This window comes from Hipposideros armiger, unplaced genomic scaffold (genome assembly GCF_001890085.2).
Source record: "Hipposideros armiger isolate ML-2016 unplaced genomic scaffold, ASM189008v1 scaffold_1378, whole genome shotgun sequence".
NCBI lineage: Eukaryota > Metazoa > Chordata > Mammalia > Chiroptera > Hipposideridae > Hipposideros > Hipposideros armiger.
In genome coordinates this window covers 63,602-90,377 of record NW_017732728.1, presented here as the reverse complement: position 1 = coordinate 90,377, position 26,776 = coordinate 63,602, and the positions used below count along the sequence as shown (strand labels likewise).

Here is a 26,776-nt window from a genome sequence, read left to right as displayed (position 1 = left end):
GTTTTCTCTGACACACAGATGAACCACTGTGGAACACAAGCCCCCATCTGGCTGTCTCTGAGAGGTTCAGAAACACTACCCTCGCCTGGGGAGACCAAGCAACTCACAGCTTGTGCCACATGGCAGTTTTTGCTCAGCACTACGAAAGACTGTTGTCTTTTTCAAATCCCAGTGTCTGTAAGAAACTGTGGACAATTTTTTGTGTACTTCCTACAACCTACTCAGGGGTGCATGGGATATTGTGCAGAAGGTAAGAAAACATGTGTAATATACATGAGCTGCTAATCATGGAACTGGGTGTGTGGGTGTGTTTGTTCTATTCTCTGGATGGGAACTAATGCAAATCTCAGTAAGAGGTTTGGTCTAATATTATTGTGACAGTGAAATTTCTAGTTTCAATTGGCCAAATTTATTTAGGATTCTTTGCCAAGACCTTAAAATCCTCAAAAATATTTGTTGATGTGAAAGTATCAAAGGTTAACATCACCAGTTATAATGGATGTTGATGTCACCTACCCACTGATAACATGCATAACAAGGACACTTCTCCTTTGTGACATTCTTCCTCAAAAGCCATAACCCCAGTCTAATTATGAGCAAATTTATATAAACCTTAATTGAGAAACAGTCTGCAAAATATCTTAATAGTACTCTTCTAACATGTCTAAATCATTGAAAACAATGAAAGAGTGAACAACTGTCACATATTGGAATGGACTAAAAAAAACATGGTCAGTAATGAATGTGGCAATATCCTGGCTTGGATACTGGAACAGAAAAGAACATTAGTGGAAAACTGGAAAAATTTGAAGAGTCATCAGTTTATTTAAGAATAGAGTCTAAAGGTCAATTTCTTAGTCTTGACAGATGTATCATGGTTTTGTAATATGTGAATATTAGCAGAAGGTGGATGGGGTATAAGGGAGAGCACTGTATTTTTTTTGCAACTTTTTATGTGAATCTAAAATTATTTTAAAGTAAAATCTTTATCACAAAACAAAAATAAAACAAAAAATAAAATTATTTTAGAAAGCAATAACTATTATAAGAAAACTGGTCAGTGTATTAAAGAAATATGTTAAATGGTCAATGTACTAAAGAAAACAATTGGTCCAGTGTTAAAGAAAACTGGTCAATAAATAGGAATTGACTGCTATCTTACAAAGGATACCTGGGAAAGGTCTCTCTGAACAGGTGGTGGTCCTGAGCTAAGCTCTGAATGAGGAGAATGAGGCAACCATAAAAAGATAGGGGAAAGAGTATTCTTGGTAGAAAGAACAGCAAATGCAAATGCCCTCACATAGGTGTGAAGATGACTACTCAAAAACTGAAGGAGAAATGATGTAGGAGGAACAGATTGAGTGGATGGGCCTTAGGAGATGAGGTCAGAGTAGTAGGAAGGGGACACAGTCAGCAGAGTCTGCAGTGCATAGTAAGGACTTAGATTTAGTCATAGTGCTGTGTAAAGTCTTAAGAGATTTTAAGTAGGTAAATAATATGCTCTGAGGATTGTATTTCTACAGTATGATTCAATTTAGGAGGTTATTGCATGAATTCAATAAAGATATGGTGGTAGCTTAAAGGTTAGGGGAAGTGGAAATAGCTTAGACTAGTGGCAAAGGACAAAGGGTATTGAGTTGAGATGTCTTTGGAAGCAGAGGTCATGCATTGGATATGTGAGAAAATAGAGAGAAACCAAGAATTATGCCTATGTTTTTTTGCTTGAGCAACTGAGATGGGAAAGACTGGGGTACAAACGCATCGGTTGGGGAAAGAAAGAAATTGAGAATTCTGTTTTGGCCTGTTATATAAGAGGGGACATGAGATACAGACATAGAATACACACCAACTCATGAGTCTGACAGTAACCATGGTTGTTGACTAAGGATGTTGGGGAGTAGGGGTCCTTGCTGGGAGTTCTCATGACACACCATCATGAAGATCACAATAGATAACTGAATTTAATGAAACTTTTTTGTTTCTTTTTCTCTGTTCTCAATTATGACTATGAACTGTTTAAAAACATACAATGTACCCTTTAATATATTAGGGTCTCATGACCTCATGCCCCGAACAAAGTGGGGACTCAACAAGTGCCTATTTATTGGCCACATTCAATAGAAGTAGTAACCTAACTCTTCAGATGCAAGGAGCTCAAAAAAGAACTGCACAATGGTGATTTTTACGTGGATTTTTTAGACAAGAATGAAGCAGATAAGTGAGGTATTTATTTTTGGTGGGCGAGTAGGGAGTGTGCTAATTTGTGACCATGATATTGGAAGAAACCAACCCCCCTCTAGTATGTTCCCCGGGCTCATCCATGTATAGAAGACTGAAAATGCTTTGAGATACTATTATAGACCAGTGATAGTAAACCAGGCAAACACTTGCAAATAATAATAATTCTATCACAACACCTAGGAACATTTTCATCCTGAGGTTGTTAGACTCTCCAAACTAGAAAACCCCAAATAACACAGGTAGAGCAAAATAGTGGCAAAAAATTACAAATTGCAAATAGTATTAGGTTCAGAAAAATCATGATGTATTTTTTCTATATTTTTCATTACAAAAATGTGTCATGACTTTTCTGACAACCCAATAGTTTAAGTGCAAAGATTAAAAGTTGCCATAGATGAGAATACTGGAGGTGAGCGGAGCATGAAATTTGTAATGGGTGGTCACCAGAGAAAGCCTCTCCTGCAAACAGGACATTGACATTGACAGTCTGAGAGGAAACAGTCCTTGGTCAGATTAAGAGTGAGGGGAAGAATATCTCAGACAGCAACAGCAGCATATGAAAGGAAGCAAGGCACTAAGAGCATGGTGTTCTCACAAGAGTGAAAGGACAGACATGGTGGGTCTCAAACAGTGAGGGAGAGCATAACAAGACGGCAACTTGGAAGGACAGCAGGGCCTGACATTGAGGGAACTCTGCATTTTATTTTCTGTGCACTGAGACATCTGTGGAGAATTATCCTGAGAGAGTGAGCCACTAAATCTTCATATTTTTTACATAGCTGCTGGCCAGCTAACCCTGGCTGAAAACAGTATATTCAATAAAAAAGCTCAGCATCTGCTTAGTTAATAGAACATCATTGGGAAAGAGAAAATCCAGAGATGGATTGGCTTCATTGAGTGGCCAAGATGAGAGATTTTGAAAAATGTCTCTGCTATTTTTCAGTACTCTTGCCATAAAAAATTAGTTAATTTTTATAAAAGTTTAAACAATATTACGAAATATTTATGGAAAGTTCTGTAGGAGTTTCAATAAAAAAGGAAAAAACAAAACAATTTACCTGCATTCGTTTAAGAAACATTGACAACTATTAAAAATGAAAACATACGTTCACACCAGAGGATACCATAAAAATACAAATAATCACTTCAACAGAAGTGTTGTTTACATTGAACTTAAAAACTCAGTATTTAAAATGTGTATTTTTTATGACATGCCTTTAAAACTCAAAAATATTTCCTGTTTTGTTAATGTCACTGCCACCTGCTCAATTTCTCAACTTTGAATATTCAAAATAACTTCTCTCTTTTACCATATTCAAGTCCTCCTACTGGTTTTAGGGAGAGGGAAGTTATGGGAAATGATTTTTATTTTCACTCAATGTATATAAGTTATTAATCAGACATATTCATGAATTATTCTCTCTGATTTTCCCAGTAAAACCTTAACTTAAAATACCATTTAGAACTTGAATTAGACTGCATGGATAGCAAACTAAAGTGACAGTCACTTAATCCACTTAAGAGGTTTGTTTTGTTTTGTTTTGTTTTTCCTTACTTACCATGAAACCAGAGCAGATGTTCACTGCTTATGGTGATGTGGCCATTTTGAAATGTCAGGCTGAAGCCTCCAATAGTCTCTAGGTTTTCCCCTCAGGGTGACAGGATGAAGGTTCAATTTTAGCCTTTTTATCTGTATTTTAGATAGGATAAAAGGGAAAGCCCAAAAGGTTAAAAAGGGCTTGTTCTAACAGAAATTTCCTCTTTTTAAAGTAGCTTATTTGGCAAAACCTTATCACAACTACTTTAGAAGAATTTTCTGGCTCATCTTTATCTTCAGAGGCAGTCTGTGAATTGAAGATTTTTTACTTGGACATCTTGCTGCCTTCAGCCAATAACACCTCGATGGCTATTGGATAGACAAAAGTCAACAATCGGTCACATCTATTTAAAAATCACCCAAAGAGCAAAAATTGAAGGAAAAGTTTTCACTTTAATAACATATTCTCATGACTATGTTTTGTTTTTTATAATTCATATATCATTTTCACACAGTTTACCCTTAGAGACTTCTAGAAGCCAAATAAAAAAAGAAACATTAATTCAAGATACTTGTAAGCAAAGCCATTTAAATAAAATATATAACTGTTATTTATTTAGAAGAATCCACGGGGAACATTGTTTTCACATTTTCCATATTTCTAGTTAGCAAGCTAGTTAGGTCCTTATGGTATATGAAAAGAGACATCATATTAATGAAAGTAGGCTGAGAGAAGTATGTATATTATAAACCTTATAGCATCCACTAAAATAAAACAAATATTACAGTTAATCATCTAACGAAGGAGAAAAAATGGAATCATAACATATACTCAATGTTTTTGGAGATTGAGAAAAAGGTGAAAAGTGTCAATAGGTCAAACAGAAAAAAGATAGCAACTTAATAAATTTAAATCCTAAAGTATCAGTAAGCATATTAAATATATGTGGTCTAAACACCCAAGTGAAAGTCAGAAATTATCTAATTGGATAAAAAAACAACACCCAACTATAGGCTGCCCAGACAAACCAATTTCATAAAGAAAAATGAGGTTTTTAACCTCATATATCTTTAAGTCTAAAGGTAGAAAAAGATATAACTAGGTAACGTAAATTATATGAAATGTAAAGTGGCTACATTAATATTAGATAAAGTAGATTACAGAGCAAAAAATATTACCTGGAAAAATAAGGGTCAGTTTCTAATGACAAAAAGGTCAATTCAACAATAGGACATAACAATTCTAAATACTTATGTACCTAATAAACAGGTTTGAAATACATGAAGCAAAACATATAGATATTCAAGAAGAAATAGACAAATCTACAGTTCATGTTGGAGAGCAACACCCATCTGACAATAATTAATTGAATATGTAGAAACAAAAACAGCAAAAAATGGAGGCTACTAGAGAAACTATTAACCACCTGATCTAAATGACATTTAGAGAAGATTCTATAATATAACACTAATCAATATTCTTTAGAAGTGCACATGAAACATTTATCATGACAGATCACGTTCTGGGCACTAAGTTAAGAAAATTAGAATATTAGAAAAAATGTAAGTTAGTTAAAAGAAAAACCCACTAAGCAACTATATTGGAAAATAAAAAAGGTCACAATTAAAGACATCAACTTACAAGTTAAGAGACTAGAAGAAGCACAAATGAGACCCTGAATAAGCAGACAAAAGGAAATAATGACTGGAATGAAAAACACGAAACAAAATATACAAAACAGAGAAAATTAAAGAAAATCAAAAGCTGGTTCTTTGAGAAACTCAGTAAAGAATAATAATACTCTAGCCAATCTGATCAGTAAAAAAAGATAAGACAAAAATAACCAATATTGGGAATAAAAGAGAGCTACAACTACAGATTCTACAGATATTACAAGAATAATGAAAAAAAAGGATTATTGTGACGAACTCTGCCAATACATTTGACAACTGGAATAAAGTGAACAATTTTTTTGAAATACACAGATAACAAAAGCTAACTCAAAAATAATTAGATAATCTCAATGGTTCTATATCTACTAAGGGAATTGTATTTCTAGTTAAAATCTATCCCATCAAGATAAAATAAAATAAAATAAAAGGAGAAAAGAAACAAAACACAAGAACAATAACAAAAGATCACCAATGTAAATGGCTTGGAAATTCTTAACATTTAAGAAGGAAATAATATCAATTTTATACAGTTCTTCCAGAAAAATAAAGAGGAGTGACTATTTCTAAATTTTTGTAAGGCTAGCATTACTCTGAAACTAAAACCAGATATAGACATTATAAGAAAATTATGGAACAATATCCTTCAAGAATATAAATGCAAATGCTTTGATCTGATATTCAGACTTATTTTAAAGTTATGGTAATCTACAGTGTTATATTAGCACTGACAAATGCAACAAAGGAAAAGAATAGAGTCCAGAAATAAACCAACATTGGCATTGGATTATAAGTATCACCATGACAGCTGTTGACTCTGTAATCCTGTGCCTGACCATGGGGAAGGCATTTCCTGAGGAACTGGTACTAAACCAACTGTTGTATAAATTTCTGGAGATTGTAATGTTTCATTACTTAATGCAGACTAAAATTTTGAAAACAAAATAGAAAAGATATAATTGTTTCAAAATATGATACCATATTATCTCCACTTGATCTCATCCTAAAAAGGGAAAAAATTTATTATGAAAAAAAAAGAGAACAAATAAGCTTTACTCTGTATTAAAACATACGTCTCCCAAGAATTGTCATCTCAGATATACCATCTCAAGTATGGTATATAGATATATACCTATATATATCCATGTATCTATATAAATATCTATAGCTATAGCTATATCTATCATCTATCTGTCTATCATCTCTCTCTCTATATCAACTATCTATATATCTTTATGCTCATTTGGATAAATATAAAAACCTTAACCTTTTACAGCTGTTTCTGATGCAAAATTACACCCATGTGGCCCTGACGAAATTGAAATTGGAGATGACTGTGTTTGTAAGTATCACATTTTATTTTTTAATAATGTTTTTATAATCTAATAATTTCAACAGGATTTTATGTTCTGTGACCTTATTTTTTATTTTTTAAGACTTTTATTAAAATATAGCTAACATACAACATTATATTAGTTTTAGGCATACACCATAGATATTCAACATTTATGTACTTAAGGAAGCAATCATCATGATAAGTCCAGCAACCATCTGACACTGTACCATGCTATCTCAATATTAGTGACTATATTCTCTACGCTGTACATTACATCAGGTGTACAGCATAGTGGTTAGACATTTATATAATTTAAGAAGTGATCCCCCTAATTAGTCTAGTACTCACCTGGCACTATCCATAGTTATTACCATATTATCGACTATATTCCTTATGCTATAATCTACATCCCATGACTACTGTGTAACAACTAATTTGTACTTCTTAATCCATTCCCCTTTTTACTTACCCCCAAACCTCCTGCCATCTGGCAACCATCAAAATGTTCTCTGTATCTATGAATTTGTTTCTGTTTTATTTGTTTGTTTATTTTGCTCTTTAGATTACAATTAGAAGTGAAATCATATGACATGTATCCTTCACTGTCTGACTTACTACACTCAGCACAATACCCTCTAGGTCCATCCATGTTGTTGCAGATGGCAAGATTTCATTCTTTCTAATGGCTGAGTAATATTCCATTGTATATATGTACCACCTCTTCTTTATCCATTCACCCATTTAGGGACACCCAGGTTGCCTTCATATCTTGGCTATTGTAAATATTGCTGCAATGAACATATGTATGAACATGTCCCCTCGAAGTAGCATTTTGGGTTTCTTCAGATAAATACCCAAAAGTGGGATTACTGGATCCTTCTGGTTATTCTGTAGTTTATGAGGTGTGATAAAAAAAATACAGTGAATGTTTAAATGAAAAAAAATTATTATTACCGTAAACTACACATTGCTATTAACCCCACTGAAAATATTCCCCCTCACTTTGAACACACTTATGCCACTTTCTGAAGCAGTTCTGCAAGTCCTCTTTCGTGAGTGTCTTTACTTCATCCTCCATCGTGACGAGGCTCCATGTCACACATCGCTTCTGGTATATGTCAATTTCTTTCAAATAAAAACATTACGGTGTGTCCACATCCTCCTTTTTCACTGGATCTAGAACCCTGAGACTTCTGGATCTTTTCCATAGTCAAAATGACTGTGAAAGGAAAGTGTTTTGAATCGATTCAGGACATTGAGCCACAATAGCACAACTAAAGATACTCACGAAAGAGGACTTCCATAACTGCTTCAGAAAGTGGCAAGAATGATGGGATAAGTGTGTTTGAAGTGAGGGGAAGTATTTTGAGGGGGATTAATGGCAATGTGTCTTTACTGTAATACATTTTTTAATTTAAACATTCGCGGTGTTTTCTGATCACACCTCGTACTTGTAATTTTGATATGGTTGTGAGAGGAGGTAAGCACAGAGTTTACCTACTCCACCATCATGACAGGAGCAAAAAAACAACTGTGATTTACTTTATATGTTGGATTATGCTAATATTTGATACTGTCTCAGTCTATGGGATATCAAAAAAAATCACTTTATCATGCTTTTAGTAAACAGTGGGGCATGTTCATACCCTACAGACATATGTGTATATTTGTTCAATCATTTTCTGAGAAAATTTGGCAATTCATCTCAACAATCTTAAAAACCCACATGTATTTGTTCCTACCAATTCCACTTCCAAAAATCCAGCTTGAAAAATATTTTTAAAAGAGTGCAAATACAATATTTGCACAGTATTTTCTAGTAATATGAGAAAACTGCAAATAACCAACATAAGTTGGTTGATTCAATATTTTTTACGTATCCATAATAATAAACTATTCTGCAAACAGTATTAAAACACAGGAATACATTTTTTGACATTAGTAGATATTCATGATATGTTGTAGCTAAGAAATCAGATTATGCACCACAATAACATTTTTGTCTTCTAGGAATGATTGCATTTATAGTAAATAAGTCTTGAAATATGAACACTTAAAGTATAAATTGTCATCACAATTATTCTCTTTTCACTCTGTATCTTTAATTTTCTAACAGTTAAATTTTTAAAAGTTATTTAAAATATTAAGAAATCCCCTACTGTAATATTCTTTAAGGTAAATCACTCTAAATAGATTTTCTAATAAAGTTTATGATGTCTACCTAAATGATGGTCAGAAATCAAAATTATCTATTGAAACATTAGCCTTTTCCTGGAACCTGTTGTTCAAATTAGATATTCTAAATAAATGAGGGATTGTTGACATATAATTAATATAATTAACAAACACTTTTTTTTAGTGAAATAAGCCATAATGACATAAAACAAATAGGATTGATCATGTAACACACAGATACCAGGCCTAAAAATTAATATGCTTTGTCTTTAAAAAGTACTGTTATAATAGTGCTCAAAATAAATACTCTGAGTTGCTTTTCTATGCCTTATTCCAGTTGTAAATAGATTTTCCAGTCTCCTTTTCTAGTGTTTTTTTAAACAAGCTATTATTTTATTTGAGAGTCTCAGTTTAATTAGGCCCTGTGATTTAAGTTTTTAAGAGAATAAAATAATATTTCTAATAATAGTAACATTAACCATAACGTTCAATTGTTTGGCTGTTCTGCACAATAGTTTTGCATTATCTTTATCATACACATACACTAAAATCACTCTTCTTCCTTGAATAAGCAATAAATTTAAGCTACTTGTTATGTTATTCAGAATGTTTATGTAATTAACTGTAAAAAATTACTATATAAAATTATACACATTTTGGGCAAGAACACTTGAGTGAAAATAGTTAACAGATAAAGCTTCATGATGAAATATGAATATATTAAATATTTAGCATATGCTAATATTAGAATTGACAAATAGATCATTGTACTTTTCAAGCAGAAATAATTTATTTGTCATTTTTTAAAGCTTTTAAAAATTTTTCTCTGATCTATTTTGTTGCAAGCAATGATCAGATCACCTAGAGAGTTGATGCGATTTAAAATAATTGATTTTAAATTTTTAATTTTCATAAATTACTTACTTTTCAGCCATTTGTAATCTCTTTTTCCTAATAATCATTTTCATAGATAGCTTTTCTCTGTTTAAAAATAAATTCAACTTCTTTTTCCCAGTTTTTTAAGAAAGAATTTTCACTAAGATATATAATTTTTAAAAAATACATACTTAGAAGTTATTATTTTCTTAAAATCTGAATATGATGATTTGGCATAATGTTTAAAATGTTTGACAAAATATTTGTTATTTAGATTAATTTGAAAACAATTCATTTGTTATTGGGATTTTTGTAATCTAATATCTAATAAAAAAACACTTTAAAATATTTGAAAATATGTAAGGTTTTTCCTGCACAGTTAGGTTATAGTTTCTCAGAATTTTCCAAAATCTTTATTACAGGACTGAAAAGTTAATATTGTGATTATCATAAAATTCCCATGTACATCATAGAAAAAATATTGGCACATTTTAAAAATCTTACTTTTAAAATATATCATTTAGATATTTTCCTCTTTTCAAAAACAGAGTAAACCAAATAAACAACTCATTCAGAAACATTTTACATGCCCAAATTTAATCTTGCAAATGTCCAAAGATAAAAATTGTAAAATCTCTCTGAGTTCCTAAAGGAAACATCAAACATTTTTAACCTCAGAAAAATCAAAAGATTAAGACTTAACACTTGCATAGTTTGGTAACACAGTATAATCATTTTCATAAGGAGCAGCTCTTTCAATCCAGATAGTGACGGGTTGAGTTATAATAATAATAAATTATAAGAGTAAAATAAGTCATTTGATTTTATGTTATAGTGACTACTTTTCTTTATCACAACAAATTATAATGTAGAAAACCTTGAATTTATTTGTTTTGTTTCACCTTTTAGAAAAGGCAGTAACTTAAAAGAAGGTAAATTACTTTTGTGTTCAAGAGCTAGATTTTTCAATGGTAGTCATAATCAACATGCATTTATCTAAGGGGGTTTAGCTGATAAATTTCTCTGCTATCAATATTTATGTAATTATAGGTCAATATAAGAATGTGCTACTTTGCTGATTGCTAGAGAATAATTGTTTTTCTAAATGTATTTTACTTTTTCTTAATATAAATCTCTGAGTTAGTCTTTGTGAGTTTTTCCCATAAGCAGTCTCCATTTGTTGAGATGCCATTTACAAATTATGCGTTCTTTCTCAGCAGGTCAGATGTCTGCCTCTTTGCCACCACCGCCTCCAGGAAGGCCTGAGGTTGTGGTGGAGCTGATTGAGTCTAAGGTTTTCTGTAGGTGTACTTTTGATGTTTCCCCTACAAGCAACTCAGTGGGATTTCTCATAGTCTGGTCTAGGCTTTCTTTTCAAGAAATCAAAGAGGAGCTGAAGCAAGAGACCACAGTTCAGGCATTCTCTCTTTTAGAACTGGATGGCATCAATCTCAGACTTGGAGACAGGGTATGTTAAAAAACAACTGGGTTTTCTTTTCTTTCTTTTTTTTTTTCCACGAATGTATTAATTTTCAAAAATGGATTTTTTAATCAGATCCTAAAAATAGCTTTTGTCCCCATAATATAAAACATTAATGTTTTCCTTTTTCTTTTTCCTTGGCTATTGTGCCAACTCCAGTGACAACTGGATGAGTGAGTAATCTTAGTGACTATGAGTATCTTTTTCTAACAATTAACTGATTATTATCAAGGAACCTTGTAATTTTAGGTCTCTTTCTGGTTTTAAAATGATATACTTTTATTCTAGAAAACAATATTTTCATTTTTTCAATGATGGTATCACTTATTATCCACTTTTAAATACATCTTAAATACAAAGTTTACAATACTAATTTTGTTGATGTTTAAATAATTAATATTTATATGAAGATAGATTTTTTAAAAATTTCTAAGCAAGGTTTTAAAATTATTTAGTTATATCTTATGTGCTATCTACTAGAAGTTAAAATTATGAACTTAAACAATAACTTATACATATTTCCTCCATAATTTTATTGCTAAATGATTATTTCTTAACCATATTTATAGATATTCTGTACTGCTTCCATCTTTTTCTTGGAGAAACCAGATGTACAAAGTTCAGCAATCGAAAGCCAAGAATTTTTTGCAGGCATTAAGGTATGTAGGAGTGGGAATGGATAAGAAAGATTATTCCTCTGAAACTGTGTTTTCATATTTTGATTGTTAATGCTGACTCTAGGATCTTATCACAGACTAAATGTTGGGACCCAACAGTTTACATTTTTTGAAAATAACCCCAATAATTCTAATGCACAACAGAGATTGAGGGCCCCTGTTAAACTAAACTTGGAATATATTAGCATTTTTTTCAGAAATAGCTCAAATTAGAATAAAGCATAAGCTCTATTTCCATAATTTATTCCATCAGGTAAATAAAAGTTGGAGTATCAATATTTAGTTATCATGAATTTTGTAAGACAGGTACCAGGTCAAGTACTAGAGCCTCTGGCTAAAGTAGAATTGGTCCAGAAATCTGGACTTTATGAACTGCAAAGATTAAGCCAGGTAAACAAAGGAGTATCTGTGGTCACTGCTGGTAGCACTGGTGACCAGGAACTGATGAGCTATTCCCGCAGATGACTAGAGATGACAGGGAATCCTGAGTGGTGGAAGGAGTGAGGCAGTACCACAAGGTCTAGTCAGGCAAGTGCAGGGCACCCTCTGAGGTCTCAGCTAGGGAACTGGAGTTTGACCGGACTCATCTCTAGTTCAGGGACAAGATGCGATAATTGATAAATTCTGAGACTAAGACTCAGAACCAGGAAAAAGCCTGATCCTGAATAAAGACCATTTATACACAACAGGGATCAGGAAAAGGGAGAAGAGTAAACTGTGCTGTCAGAATAGCATAGCCACAGTGGGAGGGCAAGCAGAGCTCAGACCTTGGGAATACAGAATCTTTGGATCTATCTTGGGAGAACTCAATAGAAAATATTAGGGCCAGTGGTAAGCCACCAGGTACTGTTTCTGATTAGGCTAACAGGGAGAGTATTCTGTATTAAGGAACACCTGTTTTCAAGAGCTGACTTTTTGAAAAGATAAATAAAATTTTCAAACCTTTAGCCAGACTCATCAAGGAAAAGAGAGGACCCAAATGAATAAAATCAGAAATGAAAGAGAGGAGTGACAACAGACACCACAGAAATACAAAAAAATTTAGGAATACTATGAGCAACTTATACACCAACAAATTAGACAATCTGGAAGAAATGGATAAATTTCTAGAAGTATGCAATCTTCCAAGGGTGAATCAAGAAGAAATAGAAAATCTGAGCAGACTGATTATTACCAATAAAGTTGAATCAGTAATCAGCAAGCTCCCAACAAACAAAAGCCCTGGACCAGATGGCTTAACAGGTGAATTTTATCAAACATTCAAAAAAGAATTATCACCTATTCTTCTCAAACTATTCAAAAACATCCAGAAGGAGGGAAGTTTCCCAAGTTCATTTTACGAGGCTACTATTGCCCTGATCCCAAAATGAGACAAAGACATTACAAAGAAAGAAAACTATAGGCCGATATCCCTAATGAACATAGATACAAAAATCCTCAACAAAATATTAGCAAACCAAATTCAGCAATACATTAAAAAGATCATACATTACAACCAAGTGGGATTTATTCTTGGTATGCCAGGTTGGTTTAATAACAAATCAATTAATGTGATACACCACATTAACAAAATGAAAAATAAAAATCATATGGTCATATCAATAGATGTAGAAAAAGCATTTGAAAAAAATCCAGCATCCATTTATGATAAAAACTCTGAGCAAAGTGAGACTAGAGGGATCATATCTCAACATAATAAAGGCCATATATGTTAAATCCACAACTAGCATCATACTCAATGGGGGAAAGGTAAAAGCTTTCCCCTTAAAATCAGGAACAAGCAAGGTTGCCCACTTTCACCACTTTTATTCAAAATAGTTCTGGAAGTTCTAGCCACAGCAATTAGACAAGAAAATGAAATAAAAGGCATCTGAATTGGAAAGGAGGAAGTAAAATTGTCACTATATGCAGATGACATGATACTATATAGAGAGAATCTCAAAGACGCCACCAAAAAACTACTAGAACTGATAAATGAATTTAGTAAAGTAGTAGGATACAAAATTAATATTCAGAAATCAGTTGCATTTGTATACACCAATAACAAACTATCAGAAGAAGAAATTAAGAAAACAATCCCACTTACAATTGCTTTAAAAAATATTTAGGAATAAATTTAACCAGGGAAGTAAAAGAAAATTATAAGACACTGAAGAGAGAAATTAAAGAAGATACAAATAAACAGAAACATATACCATGCTCATGGATAGGAAGAATTAATTTAATTAAAATGTCCATATTACCTAAGGCAATATATAGATTCAACACAATCCCTACCAAATTACAAATGACATTTTTCACAGAACCAGAACATATAATCTTAAAATTTATATGGAACCATAAAAGACTCCAAATAGCTATGGCAATCTTGAGAAATAAAAACAAAGTGGGAGGTATCACACTACCTGATATCAAATCACACTACACGGTTATAGTAATCAAAGCAGCATGGTATTGGCACAAAAACAGACACATAGCTCAACAGAACAGAATAGAGAGCCCAGAAATAAATCCATGCCTATATTGTCATTTAATCTATGACAATAGAAGCAAGAATTTACATTGGGGTAAAGACAGCCTATTTAATAAAGGGTGCTGGGAAAACTGGACAGACACATTAAAAAAAAATGAAGCTGAACAACTCTCTTATGCCATATACAAGAATAAATTCAAAATGGATTAAAGACTTAAATGTAAGACTTGAAACCATAAAACTCCTAGAAGAAAATATAGGAAGTAAATTTGCAGACATTACTCTTAGTAATATATATATATATATATATTATATATATATAATATATAATATATATATTAGTAATAAAATATATATATATATATATATTTTTTTTTTTTCTTTTAGCTGGCGCATCCTGCCACCTGTTGGCAGCTCAGCTTGGGCCAGGAAACAAACTGGTGACCGTGTTGCTCAGAGCTCGCACTCTTGAGTGAGCTCTTAACCAACTGAGCCACTGGGCCAGCCCTGCCCTTGGTAATATTTTTTACTGATATATCTGCTCGGGCTAGGGAAGCAAAAGATAAAATAAACATATGGGATTACATCAAATTAAAAGGTTTTTTTTCACAGCAGAGGAATCCATCAATAAAAAGAAATGCATCCTACTAAATGGGAGAAAATATTTGCCAATGACACATCTGACAAGGGGTTAATATACAAAATTTATAAAAGACTCATATAACTCCACACCAAAAAAACAAACAACCCAATTAAAAAATGAGCAGAGGACATGAAAAGACATTTCTCTAAAAAGGAATTCCAGATGGCCAACAGACATATGAAAAAAATGCTTAATGTCACTAATCATTAGAGAAATGCAAATAAAAACCACAATGAGATAGATACCACCTCACCCCGGTCAGAATGACTATCATCAATAAATTAACAAACAACAAGTGCTGGCGAGGCTGTGGGGAAAAGGGAACCCTTGTGCACTGTTGGTGGGACTGCAGATTGGTGCAGACACTATGGAAATCAGTATGGAGGAACCCCCAAAAATTGAAAATGGAACTACCTTATGACCCAGCAATTCCACTCCTGGGTAATTATCCAAAGAAATCCAAAACACTAATTTGAAAAAATATATGCGCTCTTGTGTTTACTGCAGCGCTATTCACAATAGCCAAGATATGGAAACAACTGAAATGCCCATCAATAGATGATTGGATAAAGAAACTGTGGTGCATTTTTACAATGGAGTATTACTTAGCCATAAAGAAGAATGAAATCTTACCATTTTCAACAACATGGATGGACCTAGAGAATATTATGCTAAGCGAAATAAGTCACACGGAGAAAGACAAATACCATATGATCTCACTTATATGTGGAATCTAAAGAACAGAATAAATGAACAAACAAAACAGAAATAGACTCATAGATAGAGGGGAAAAAAAACTGATGGGTGCTAGGTGGGAGGGGATGGGGATGAGGGAGAAGGTAAAGGGATTAGAAAGTACAAATTTGTAGTCACAATATAGCCACAGGGATATGAAATACAGTTTGGGGAATATAATCAATAATGTTGTAAAGATTATGTAGGGTGTCAGGTGGGCACTGGACTTATTAGGGAGAATACTTCATAGACCGTGTAGATGCCTGACCACTGTGCTATACACTTGAAACTGAAGCTGAATAAAATAAAATGTCAGATATATATTATATATGGTCACGGAACGTGGAACATAGCATAAAGAATATAGTCAATGAAATTGTAACAGCTATATTCAGTGTCAGAGGGGTGGTAGATTGGGGGGGTTATCACCTTGTGAGGGGTGAAATGTCTATCACATTGTTTTGTACACCTGAAACTAAAGAAAAAAAAAAAAGAAAAGAAAAAAAAAGGAACCACCTGTTTTGAGAGCTAGCCAAGAGCTGAGACTGCCTAAAAACTACCTGCCACAGAGAAGAATTGGCCTGGGATAGGACCAGTCCTGGAGTTCAGTACTCAGTGAATCCACCTGTGAAAGCAGAGGCTGAGAAATAAGCTGAAGATTGAGATATTGCAGGCGACAATAATGTTTTGATGTCTGTGTTAAAAAAATGCTTAGGTTTCTAATTTAAATTGCAGATGGCATTAATTTCTAAGGACAAATAGACTCTTCCATTGCTGTGTCAGTAAACATTAGTAAACAAACAGAAAAACATTGGAATCTTTCTGTCTTCTCCAGTCTCCAGTCCCCACTATAGAAACAAAATCACTAAGGCAGGTTCCAACCAGGCTGCCTGTCATGTTGGGGAACAAAGTTGTGCCCAAACTCAGATCAATACAGTGACTCTATGTACTCCTCTGGGCAGTGCCAATATTGTTAAGGATTTTAATTGCTCTTGTGTAATTCAAAAATTCTAGTGCTTAAGTTATTATTACCAGCTCATTTAACAATACATGAGCTGTTGAGGAGGAAAAAAAAGCCCTTCAAGATGATTGTATCTTAGAAATAAATTCTACTTTTACAGAACTGCTCTACATGTTTTCTTATACCAGTTACAACCTGAATCCAGCACTATATCAGAAGATGGCAAAGAATACCAGCTGAGGATAGAGAGCACCGTTCCTGTCGTTTGTCCTGAATTCAGGGAGCTTGATCAGGAATGCAAAATCTCATTAAAGCTGAAAACTGTGGATCAAGGTAATATACTAAATCCACTGAATTTTATTATTAGATTTCAAATAATAGCTAATTCTTTTTTCCCCTAGAGAAAGTCACTGAAGTGTACTCTTATCATTAATTAGGTTGCATGTTTACATCAAATTATAGCTCAATCATATTCATAATGCTGAGGAAAATTTATGCTTGCCAGAGCAATTCATATTTTTGGGTCCAGATAATCAATAAAGAGGCTGGGTGTCAAATTAAAGTTTAACGTTCCAAAGATTTTATTAAGCTGAGCTCAGCGACCGCTCCTCTGACTAAGGAGAAAACGGGCCCGAGGTCTCAGTGGGTAGGGTTTTTATAAGGTGGGGGTTAAACGTAAAGTAAATTACAGAAGCTGAAAAGAATGTGTAGTTATTTTAGTTAAAACCGCATCCCGCTGTTGCAACAGTGTTGTTATGTCCAGTTTGTCTTAACAGTACATTGCAACCGGGTTGATAAAGTTAGTTTGCTTTAAGGCCTCCTGAAATGTTAACATGAAGGCGTGGAGAGGAAGGGGGAACTGCAAGGCCTGAGGAATGTCGTTCTTTAACCTTTTATTCCCCAGCAGAAGCAAAGCAGGTGTACAGAAGCAAAAAGAGCTGTTAGTTCCTGTGAAATGGTCTAAGCCAGTTGGGCAAAACTACTTCTGCAAAATATTCTTAATATTTCTGTTGCAACCCATTTCTTGTAAAGCTAGGCATTTATATTGTCTTAACGGGAAGTTCTGCTTACAGTCTAGCTGGAGTAGCTGAAGTATAATTTTTAAAAGTGAGTCTGTCCGGCCTAGAGTCTGGGCCAAGAGCCTTACAATATTGCAACATGTGTATCCCTCCTGGACTCAAAGTATAATATCCTCCTCTTCTTCTTCCTTTCGTTTCGCTTCCTTTTCCTCATTTTTCTCCTCCTTCCCTTCTCCTCACCTTCCTGCTTATTCTTCCCTATGCTTCGCTTTGAGAGATTGAGGAACAAACTGCTCTTTAACATTTTCCAAATCGTCCCTAATGAGTGTGGCGTGATAAGTTATGCTGAAAGTTCAAGCGTATGCACCATGGATCGCACAACGCAGCCTTCGCGCTTCTCTAACATGAGAGTATGTTTGAGAGCTTTTGTTTTAAAAGTCTTCTACTTAGATTACTGATTTTATAGATTGTATGACATACGGCCACTTATATGTCACTGTCACAGCCATGTATAGAGCTGAAATTCTCCTATAGAACAAAGAAATACGAGGGGACAAACCATGTATTGCAGTGATATGGTTGATTGGGTTCTTTTTGTCTCCATAAGCTTCTGAGGTAGAGACCAATGCACGCTAAGAGATAAATTAAAATATAGTCTTTAAAAGAAATCACAATTCTGCTTGCATACCTTTTCACCATAGGATATAAAATTTTGTTCAGTAAATACACCAAATACAATGTATCTAGGTCTTCATGTCTATATTATCCCTAATTAATTTAGAGAAACAAAAGGATAAAAATGCTTGGGGGGAGAGAGAGAAAGAGAGAGAGAGAGGGAGAGACTGACTCATGGGAATAATACACCCAGGAAAACAGATAATATGGAGATAGAAAGAGGAATCAAGAGAGGCTATTCTAAGATGCTTGACAGTAAACAGGCTTAGCTGATAATACCCAGCTACTCACTCAACTATCAGGAGCACCATGAGTAACACTATAGTTTGAAATACAGCCCAGAAATACAAAATTAAACCCTCCGTTCTCAGACTGTTTGCCACAATTCAACTTCAAACTACTACTAAAGAGCATATGGTGCAACTTTTACTACAGCTTATGAGGGACAACAGGGAGAGGATGATATTATTGATATATTCCAAAATTGCACTAGGCAAAGATTTCTTTCAGTTGCAAATACACTTTAAACTATATCTGTGTGTTCTCAATTCTTTCAACAACACTAGCATTGCTATAGTGACATAAAACTGCTTAAATGTATTCCTGCAATTTAGAAGTTTTCATGTTCTTTTTCTTTGGCAATAAAAAATAATTTCCTTTTTGTTTCCAGAGGAAATTTTCTGGATTTCATTCTGGCTATTTCTCATCTAATATTCTTTAACTATATTTCCATAACACTTCTCACTTTCACAGAGACTAAGTTGGTGTCTTCTAGTGTATTTCCGCCAAGATTAAGTTGCTTTTTCATGGGCTTAAGGAGAAACAATACTTGGCCCTGAGGCCATAGAGGGTGGGAATGATATCAGGGGCTACATCTGAGCCTGCTCTGTTCCATATGCTCTTCAGGGAACTGGTTAAGAGTTTGAATGTTTCTGTTATCTTTTAATTGTATAATAAAAATACATATTCCTAAAAAATACATAAAGAGAAACTTTTTTCAAGAATTTCTAATCTAGTGCAGTGTCCCTTTGTTAGACAAATATAATTTTATACCTGAAAATGATGTGTGGAAAAAAAAGTTTTTAACAACTTCTTTCTTCCTCCTTGATTCTCAGAAGGACTTTGTAATCATTAGTTGGATATGTGAGCAGACGTTCTTTGTAGCCAATTTTCAGAGGAATCTATCCTTTTTGTTTAGTTATATAAATTCCTGGAGTTCCTTCCTTCTCTTCTATTGCCATTTTCTTTCTAAATTGTTTTTTTGTGTGTGTTCTTTGTTCCATAGGCAAGGGAACATCTTGAGATTCTGAATATATTGGGACATTTGGGAGGTGAAAAGACATAGAGAGTTTCCTACTGGTGTGGAATTGCCTTAACTTGTTTTGATTTTTCTATTTTTTAAGATGGTGAACCCTGTATCAACAATAAACCGGTATGATGAACTCTGTATTGATAATCATTGCTATCACTCAGCAATGGATAGACATAACTGCAAACCCTAAGAAATGTTACAAACATATCTGGACCCAAGGCCCAATTCTTAGGGGAAAGAAAAATCAAATTATGTTACTCAGTGCTAGAATTATAATTTTTTTACAGAAACAAAAATGAGCTTTATACATTGCTTTTGAATTATATCTGGATGCATATGGATTTACAACCTTATTGGAAATAATAATATGCATATACATCTATATATACATATATTGAAGTTGATTAATTATTTGTATAGATCAGGATGTGGAGTTCAACAGCTCAGACAAAAACTACTTAAAACAAAAATGTTTTAAGTAAGAGAAAATAATTTTAGAATAATCTCTCAATTCAGTGTTCCATGTAAATCAAGTTAGTACATGCTTTGAAATACCCCCTTAGAAAATTTTCAATGTATTTTTTTTTCATTAAAAGGTAAAGAACACTTAGGTTTAAATTTGGCATTGTCTTCCTGTCACGTGGACCTTCACCAGACATCCTGTGCTAACGGAACCTGCAGCCATGCTCTTGTGTACTATACTGCTATCACAGATTTTTCTCGAGATGGAAATAGAATTACAGACATTATAGTGGAACCTATAGTTAATGAAGATTTCCTGTGGAACAGCTACGTTCCAGACAGCATCCAGGTTGACAAATTACAAAAATATCTCTATAATTGAAGCGTTAAAAAAGATACGTATATTTTATCACTATACCTTGTAAATTTTCATTTCCAAATTATTTAAAGTTACTTCAATTATTAAATGATTTCATTTGCAATAGCTAGGATAAAAATAATTGAAAATTCATTGAGATTGCTAAGCAATTTATTGTAAATCTCTAAATGACAATTAATGATAATATTTACTGAAAATATGTTTGCTTTTAAGATCAGAGTAAAGGATGTCCCAACTGCTTACTGCTATTCATTTACTGACCCACATATAATTACATTTGATGGCAGGTAATTTCCTAAAAGTTTTTACTTTTAGTAGTCTGTGTTTCTTTTGGATTTTGTTGTTGTTTTTGTTGTTTAAACATAATACTACTTATTACTTCTTAGTCCTATTCACTGAAAGATTAGAAAGGAAGGCATGTATGGACATCACTGGCTTATTTCAAAATGCTGATTTATTTGTGTGGAATGTTTTTTCTTTAAAATCTAGTTCTTTGTAAATATGTGGATCAATTTTGAGGCTAAACTTGTAAAAATGAAGATACTTACAAATACAGACAATTATTTTAGCTTGACTATTTTTAATAATAATTAAATTATTTGCTCTAGAGCTATTTACTGATATTGCATTTCTACATGATATTGAAATAATCTTTAAGGTTTAAGAAGAGTAACTAACACATTACAATTATTTAAAAAAATAATCACATCTAATTAATGGCAAGGATACTCAGGGGAAAAACTATTGTAGCTATGAACACCTGGATATCTGCCTCCGGAACTTAAAGTAAAATGGGCAAAATGACCAAAAAGCAATCTAAGCTATCTTACTATTAATATCTGCATAGAAGGATTTAAATTCAGTTATACTGTTCTAAGGAATTTATGATTTAAGATCTCCCTAAAGAAAATGATAAGGACAGGGGCCGGCCTAATGGCTCAGTTGGTTAGAAGTTGGCTTAAGAGCATGAGCTCTGAGCAACAGGGCCGCCGATTTGATTCCCACATGGGCCAGTGACACTGCACTGGAGCTGAGCTGTTGCTGAGCTGCCAACAGGTGGCAGGATGGCTCAGCTGGCGTAAGAACAAGACTGCCTGTTCATGGTGGGTTACGCCCACCCGCAACTAAGACTGAACTTGGCACCTTTAGCTGCGCTGCCACCTGGATGACTCAGTGGATAGAGTGTGTGTTCTTAACAAGGCTGCTGGTTCGACTCCCTCATGGGATGGTGGCTACGCCCACCTGCAGCTAAGATTGAACACAGCACCTTGAGCTTAGAGGCCACGAGCTGCTGATGGGAAGCCAGATGGCAACCAGCGCCCTCCACAAAAGAGATTGAAGAACAACTTCTTGGCTGGTCCTCCTCCCCCAATTCCCCAACACTGTTCCCCGCCCCCAGTTCCCCAATAAAATCTTTTTTAAAAAAAAGAGAAAATGATAAGAACACCACATTGTTGAGTCAAAATTTTATTCATGATGCAAGGTAATTTATTCTATTTTTAAAACTGTAATGAGATTATTGTGAGTAAAATTATCCCACATTAGTGAATAGATATAAATCCTCTCCAACGAAAAGTGATACTTCAAAAGTTTGAACAAATATGAAAAGTTGTCAGAACTGGTCCCACATGCAAGAATCCTTTATGGTTATAATTAAAGCCTCAGAAATTTTAGTGGAAAATCTCAGGAAAGCATAGTGGCAGTTAATTTAATCCATTATAATCCAACAAGATTAATTGTGCAACAACTAAGTGACAGTGTACTGAGTCCAGGGTGTATGGCAGTGAACAAAACACACAAAAACTACCCTCATAGAACTGAGCTTTGTAGAAGCAAAGAGAGATATACACAATTAATAAATAAAACATATAGTTCATCTGAGGAAGATGGGTGCTCTGAGGAAAACTAAAGCAGGGGTGGAAGCGAAAGCTGGAAATGGGTGTTGGCTGAAGTGGTGAAATAGAAGTATAGTGACAGAGATTTAAGTGTTTATCAATATTTGGTTTCATTCAGCGCCCTATACATAAATTCTCATGATCTATAATGCCATTATAAATATAACTTCTCATTCTTGCATTAAAGGTGTATATATTAAATATGTATAAAAATTTAACGCACATTTTTGGTTTATAACATTCTATTGTGATATTTTACATCCATTCTTAATGCAGTTTACTTTTATTAATGATAGGGTATATGATAATTTCAAGACTGGAACATTTGTACTCTATAAGAGTATGTCACGTGATTTTGAAGTCCATGTACGTCAATGGGACTGTGGAAGCCTTCACTATCCTGTGTCATGTAACTGCGGGTTTGTTGCCAAAGAGGAAGGTGATGTAGTTACTTTCGATATGTGCGGTGGTCAGCTACATGAATCACAGCCATATTTATTTGTAAAGAGCCAAAGTGTAACCAGCAATATCAAGATAACTGAATCTTACTTAGGAAGAAAAGTCACAGTATGTATGAGTCTTTATTATTAAAAGTATTCCTCCTTTTTCTACAGATTTTGGATTTATATCTGAAATTCTTTTCATCTCTATTAAATTAGAAGCTATTCTTTTCATCTCTATTAAATTAGAAGTTATCCTTTTCAACATTAGGGGTTTTTTTTTCTTTCTTTCTTTCTTTTCTTTTTAAAGAAAATAGCATTTAAATTGACACTGATCTTAGGAGTAAAATTTGTTTCACTTACCACACTCCAAAAAGACACAGCAAAATTAAAACTTTGTCAAATCTAAAATTTCTTATTTAAGATTTCAATATAACTTGGTGGGTTATTCATAAAAATTATTTTGACAGTGACTAATAAATGGTATATTAGACAGATGAAATATATAGTTAAGAATATTTAGGAATAGCTAAACAATTTTTGAAATAAATACAGATGGTTCCACTTTACAAATAGTCTGCTAGACATGTGGAAGAGATTAGAAAAAGATCCAAGATTATATAGTCATTAATATTTTTAAATGATATTTCATATCTGTGTGCTATTTGTATGTTAAGATCACCTTCCTTTCATCTCCCAAAAAAGTAAATTCCAACTGAATAAAATTTACATTTAAATGAAAGTAGTATAAATGTAGGTGAATGTTTCTATAACATTGAGGTAAACAAGAATTTTTGGCATAACTTTATATATTTGAATTCCATCATCAAAAACCAAAATGTAAATCAAAAATTGGGAAAATATTTGCTACATATAAAACATACAATTAATATAGAAAACACTGTTAAACATTAGTAATGTGTAATCAGTACTCCAATTAAAATGAGCAAATAATATAAACAGGCAATTCACAAAAGAAATAAAACTGATAAATATGTCCATAAGTACAAATAGCCAACAAAAATATAAACATCTCAACCTTATTAGTAATCAAAGAAATGCAGATAAAACATCTGTCACACAATACTTGCAAGAGTAGAAATAGTAGTTACAGTCTTTCCACACATATATATTATATACACATCATATATAATATATTGTATATTATATTATATTATATTATATTATATTATATTATATTATATATTATATACATATATAACATATATAATAAATAAATATAAATTGAACCTATGTCTGTCATTTTTCAAGAAACTTTACATCTGAAAATTTAACATAATAAAATAATTAAGGAGTTGTAGAACCCCAATGATGTTCATTGCATTGCCCTTCTAAGAGGGAAAAGTTACAGTTAATCAGTGATGAATAAAAGTGTAAAACAAAAATGTGTAACCAAAACCTTAAATCATGTCACATGATAGAACACTTTATAGTCATGAAAATTTTGGAGTAGATGTGGTATTTATTGACAAAGAAGTTGATGAAATATAGGAGAGGTTTTTGAAGAATTTGCATCAGCTTTTAATATTAGCTACCTCAGATTGACTAGTAAATAATATAAGATTTGTTTGCTTTAAAAATAATTTTCTGGAGAGCCACAATAATGGAGAAGATAAACACTGTGCCTATGTTCTTCCATGAACACATTAAAATTACAACTAAATTATAGAACAATCACCCTGGAGAACCATCTGAAGTCTAGCTAAACAGAAGTCCTATAACTAAAAATTTAAAGAGGAAGCCACACTGAGGCTGATAAGAGGGGCAGAGACTTGGAATGGGACTCACTCCTGTTGTGTGGTGGTTGGGGATCAGGAGGGATATCCAGGCCACCTTGGTTCCCCCCAGAAGAGCTAGGGACACCAGCCCCCCACACCAGGAGCCCTAGCCCAGAGTGCTGGTGCCGAGAAGAGGAGTCCCCACAAATTCTGGCTGTGAAAAACATTTTGGTTTCCAACCATTTGGGTAGGCTAGAAAGCTGCTGGAAACCCAGACATCCTCTTAATTGGCCTGCACAGACTCACTCGCTTGCAGGCACTCACCTTGGGTTCCAGAGGAGGGACAGTGACTCAGGAGGTCTCAGAAACATATGGGGGTGCAGACTGAGTTGTGTGGCTGCAGGGGGAGGACTGGAGGACAGTTGTCCTGGTGAGGAGTTAACCTTTGATGCAGCTGGTAGGTGGGCGCCATCTTTCATATGTTGAGCCTGCCTACACAAGCCAAATCTGAATTGGATTGGCCTGGTGAGCTCTGCTGCTCCACATTGCTGACTCAACTGGGACCACATTCCACTCAACGCTAGCACCACTGGAGACACTTTCTCTGGGAGCAGCCAGCCCCGCCCACATTGCCCTCTGGGAAAACTATGGGAGTCTGGCAAGCCCCAGGCAGGCGGTGACAGACCTCGGCATGCTCTGAGACTTTTGCTGAGTTGCTCCAGGCTTAGCACTGACACCAAACCAGAATTTACATTAACCAGGTGACCACAATTATTTCCACTCTAGTGACTCGCTGAGGCCCTGCCTCACCAACTCACATACTACATGAAGCTTCATCAGTGGCTGAACCTTAAGGAAACCAACAGGTGGCTGCAAGCCTCCGGGTGTCCTGGCTTTTTGCAGAGCTACCCCAGGCCTGGTACTGGTGGCAGCCATCCTCGGGTTACAGTGTGGCCCCTGCCACATGCCTCCAGGTCCACACAGACAGTGAATGAACAACTGTGGATCACTCTGTAACTCTTACTAGGTACTCTGGCTGGTCACTGGCAGTGGATGACCTGGGCCTGCACTGGAGCCCCTCCCAAGAGGTGCCAGAAACAACATACTTGGAGGTTGGCTTCAGACCACAGCAGAGCACCATCCAATTATCCCACAGGTGGCATACACAGAGGGCAGTCTCAACAAGCATCAGAGCCCACTGGGGCAATCCCACTCAGTGAGGTAAGCCCCCACACAACAGCCCATAAGCTGTGAACATGGCCAAGCCCTACAGCCAGTCAGCCTGAGGGTGAATTGTAACCACTGAAGTGCCAAGAGCTATCAAGACTTAACTATAACAGGAGGGCACATGCAACCTACACAAGGGACACTCCTGGAGCACCTGGCTCAGGTCACCAGGGAGACTGTGCCACTGGGCTCCACAGGACACCTACTACGTAAGGCCACCTGGCCAAGACTGGAGGACATAGCAGATGTATCTAATGCATATAAACAAATACAGAGAGGCAGCCAAAATGAGGAAACAAAGAAATACATCCCAAATGAAAGAACAGGAGAAAACTCCAGAAAAGGAACTAAACAAAATGGAGGAAAGCAACCTATCAGAGACAGAGTTCGAAACAGTGGTTATAAGAATGCTCAAAGAACATAGTGATAACTTCAACAAAGAGATAGCAAACATAAGGAATGACATAGGAACCATAAAAAAGAACCAGTCAGAAGTGAAGAATACAATAACTGAAATAAAGAATGCACTAGAGGGTCGGCCGAGTGGCGCGATGGTTAAGAGCTGGCTTGGGACGCCAGAGGGCCTGGTTCGGATCTCACTTATGAGAGTCAGTGACACTGCCCTCTACAGCTAAGATGCTGAACAACAGCTCAACCTGGAGTTGGGCTGCCGTGAGTCTCCGGGGATGGCTAGGCTGCAGTCCCTGCTGCAGTGGGTTGCCATGGGCTACTATGTGTAGACAGCAGCCAGCGTGAGCGGCCAGCAGCCGCAGTGAGCAGCCGTCCAGAAGCCGGCGACTGATCTGCCTCGCCCGGGAAGAGC

General features: G+C 34.7%; 1 protein-coding gene across 1 annotated transcript in view; it reads left to right on the top strand.

Moving 5' to 3' along the window:
• VWDE (von Willebrand factor D and EGF domains) overlaps positions 1 to 26,776 on the top strand; it is a gene marked incomplete at its 3' end in the record, with an annotated part of 83,078 nt that overhangs the window by 10,332 nt on the left and 45,970 nt on the right. Inside the window, exons 3-10 of the mRNA XM_019633713.1 lie at positions 19 to 250; positions 6,726 to 6,791; positions 11,057 to 11,304; positions 11,886 to 11,975; positions 16,994 to 17,138; positions 20,408 to 20,622; positions 20,866 to 20,939; positions 22,844 to 23,114. Coding sequence (XP_019489258.1) covers positions 19 to 250; positions 6,726 to 6,791; positions 11,057 to 11,304; positions 11,886 to 11,975; positions 16,994 to 17,138; positions 20,408 to 20,622; positions 20,866 to 20,939; positions 22,844 to 23,114 — 1,341 coding nt within the window. The remainder of the gene's footprint in view (positions 1 to 18; positions 251 to 6,725; positions 6,792 to 11,056; positions 11,305 to 11,885; positions 11,976 to 16,993; positions 17,139 to 20,407; positions 20,623 to 20,865; positions 20,940 to 22,843; positions 23,115 to 26,776) is intronic.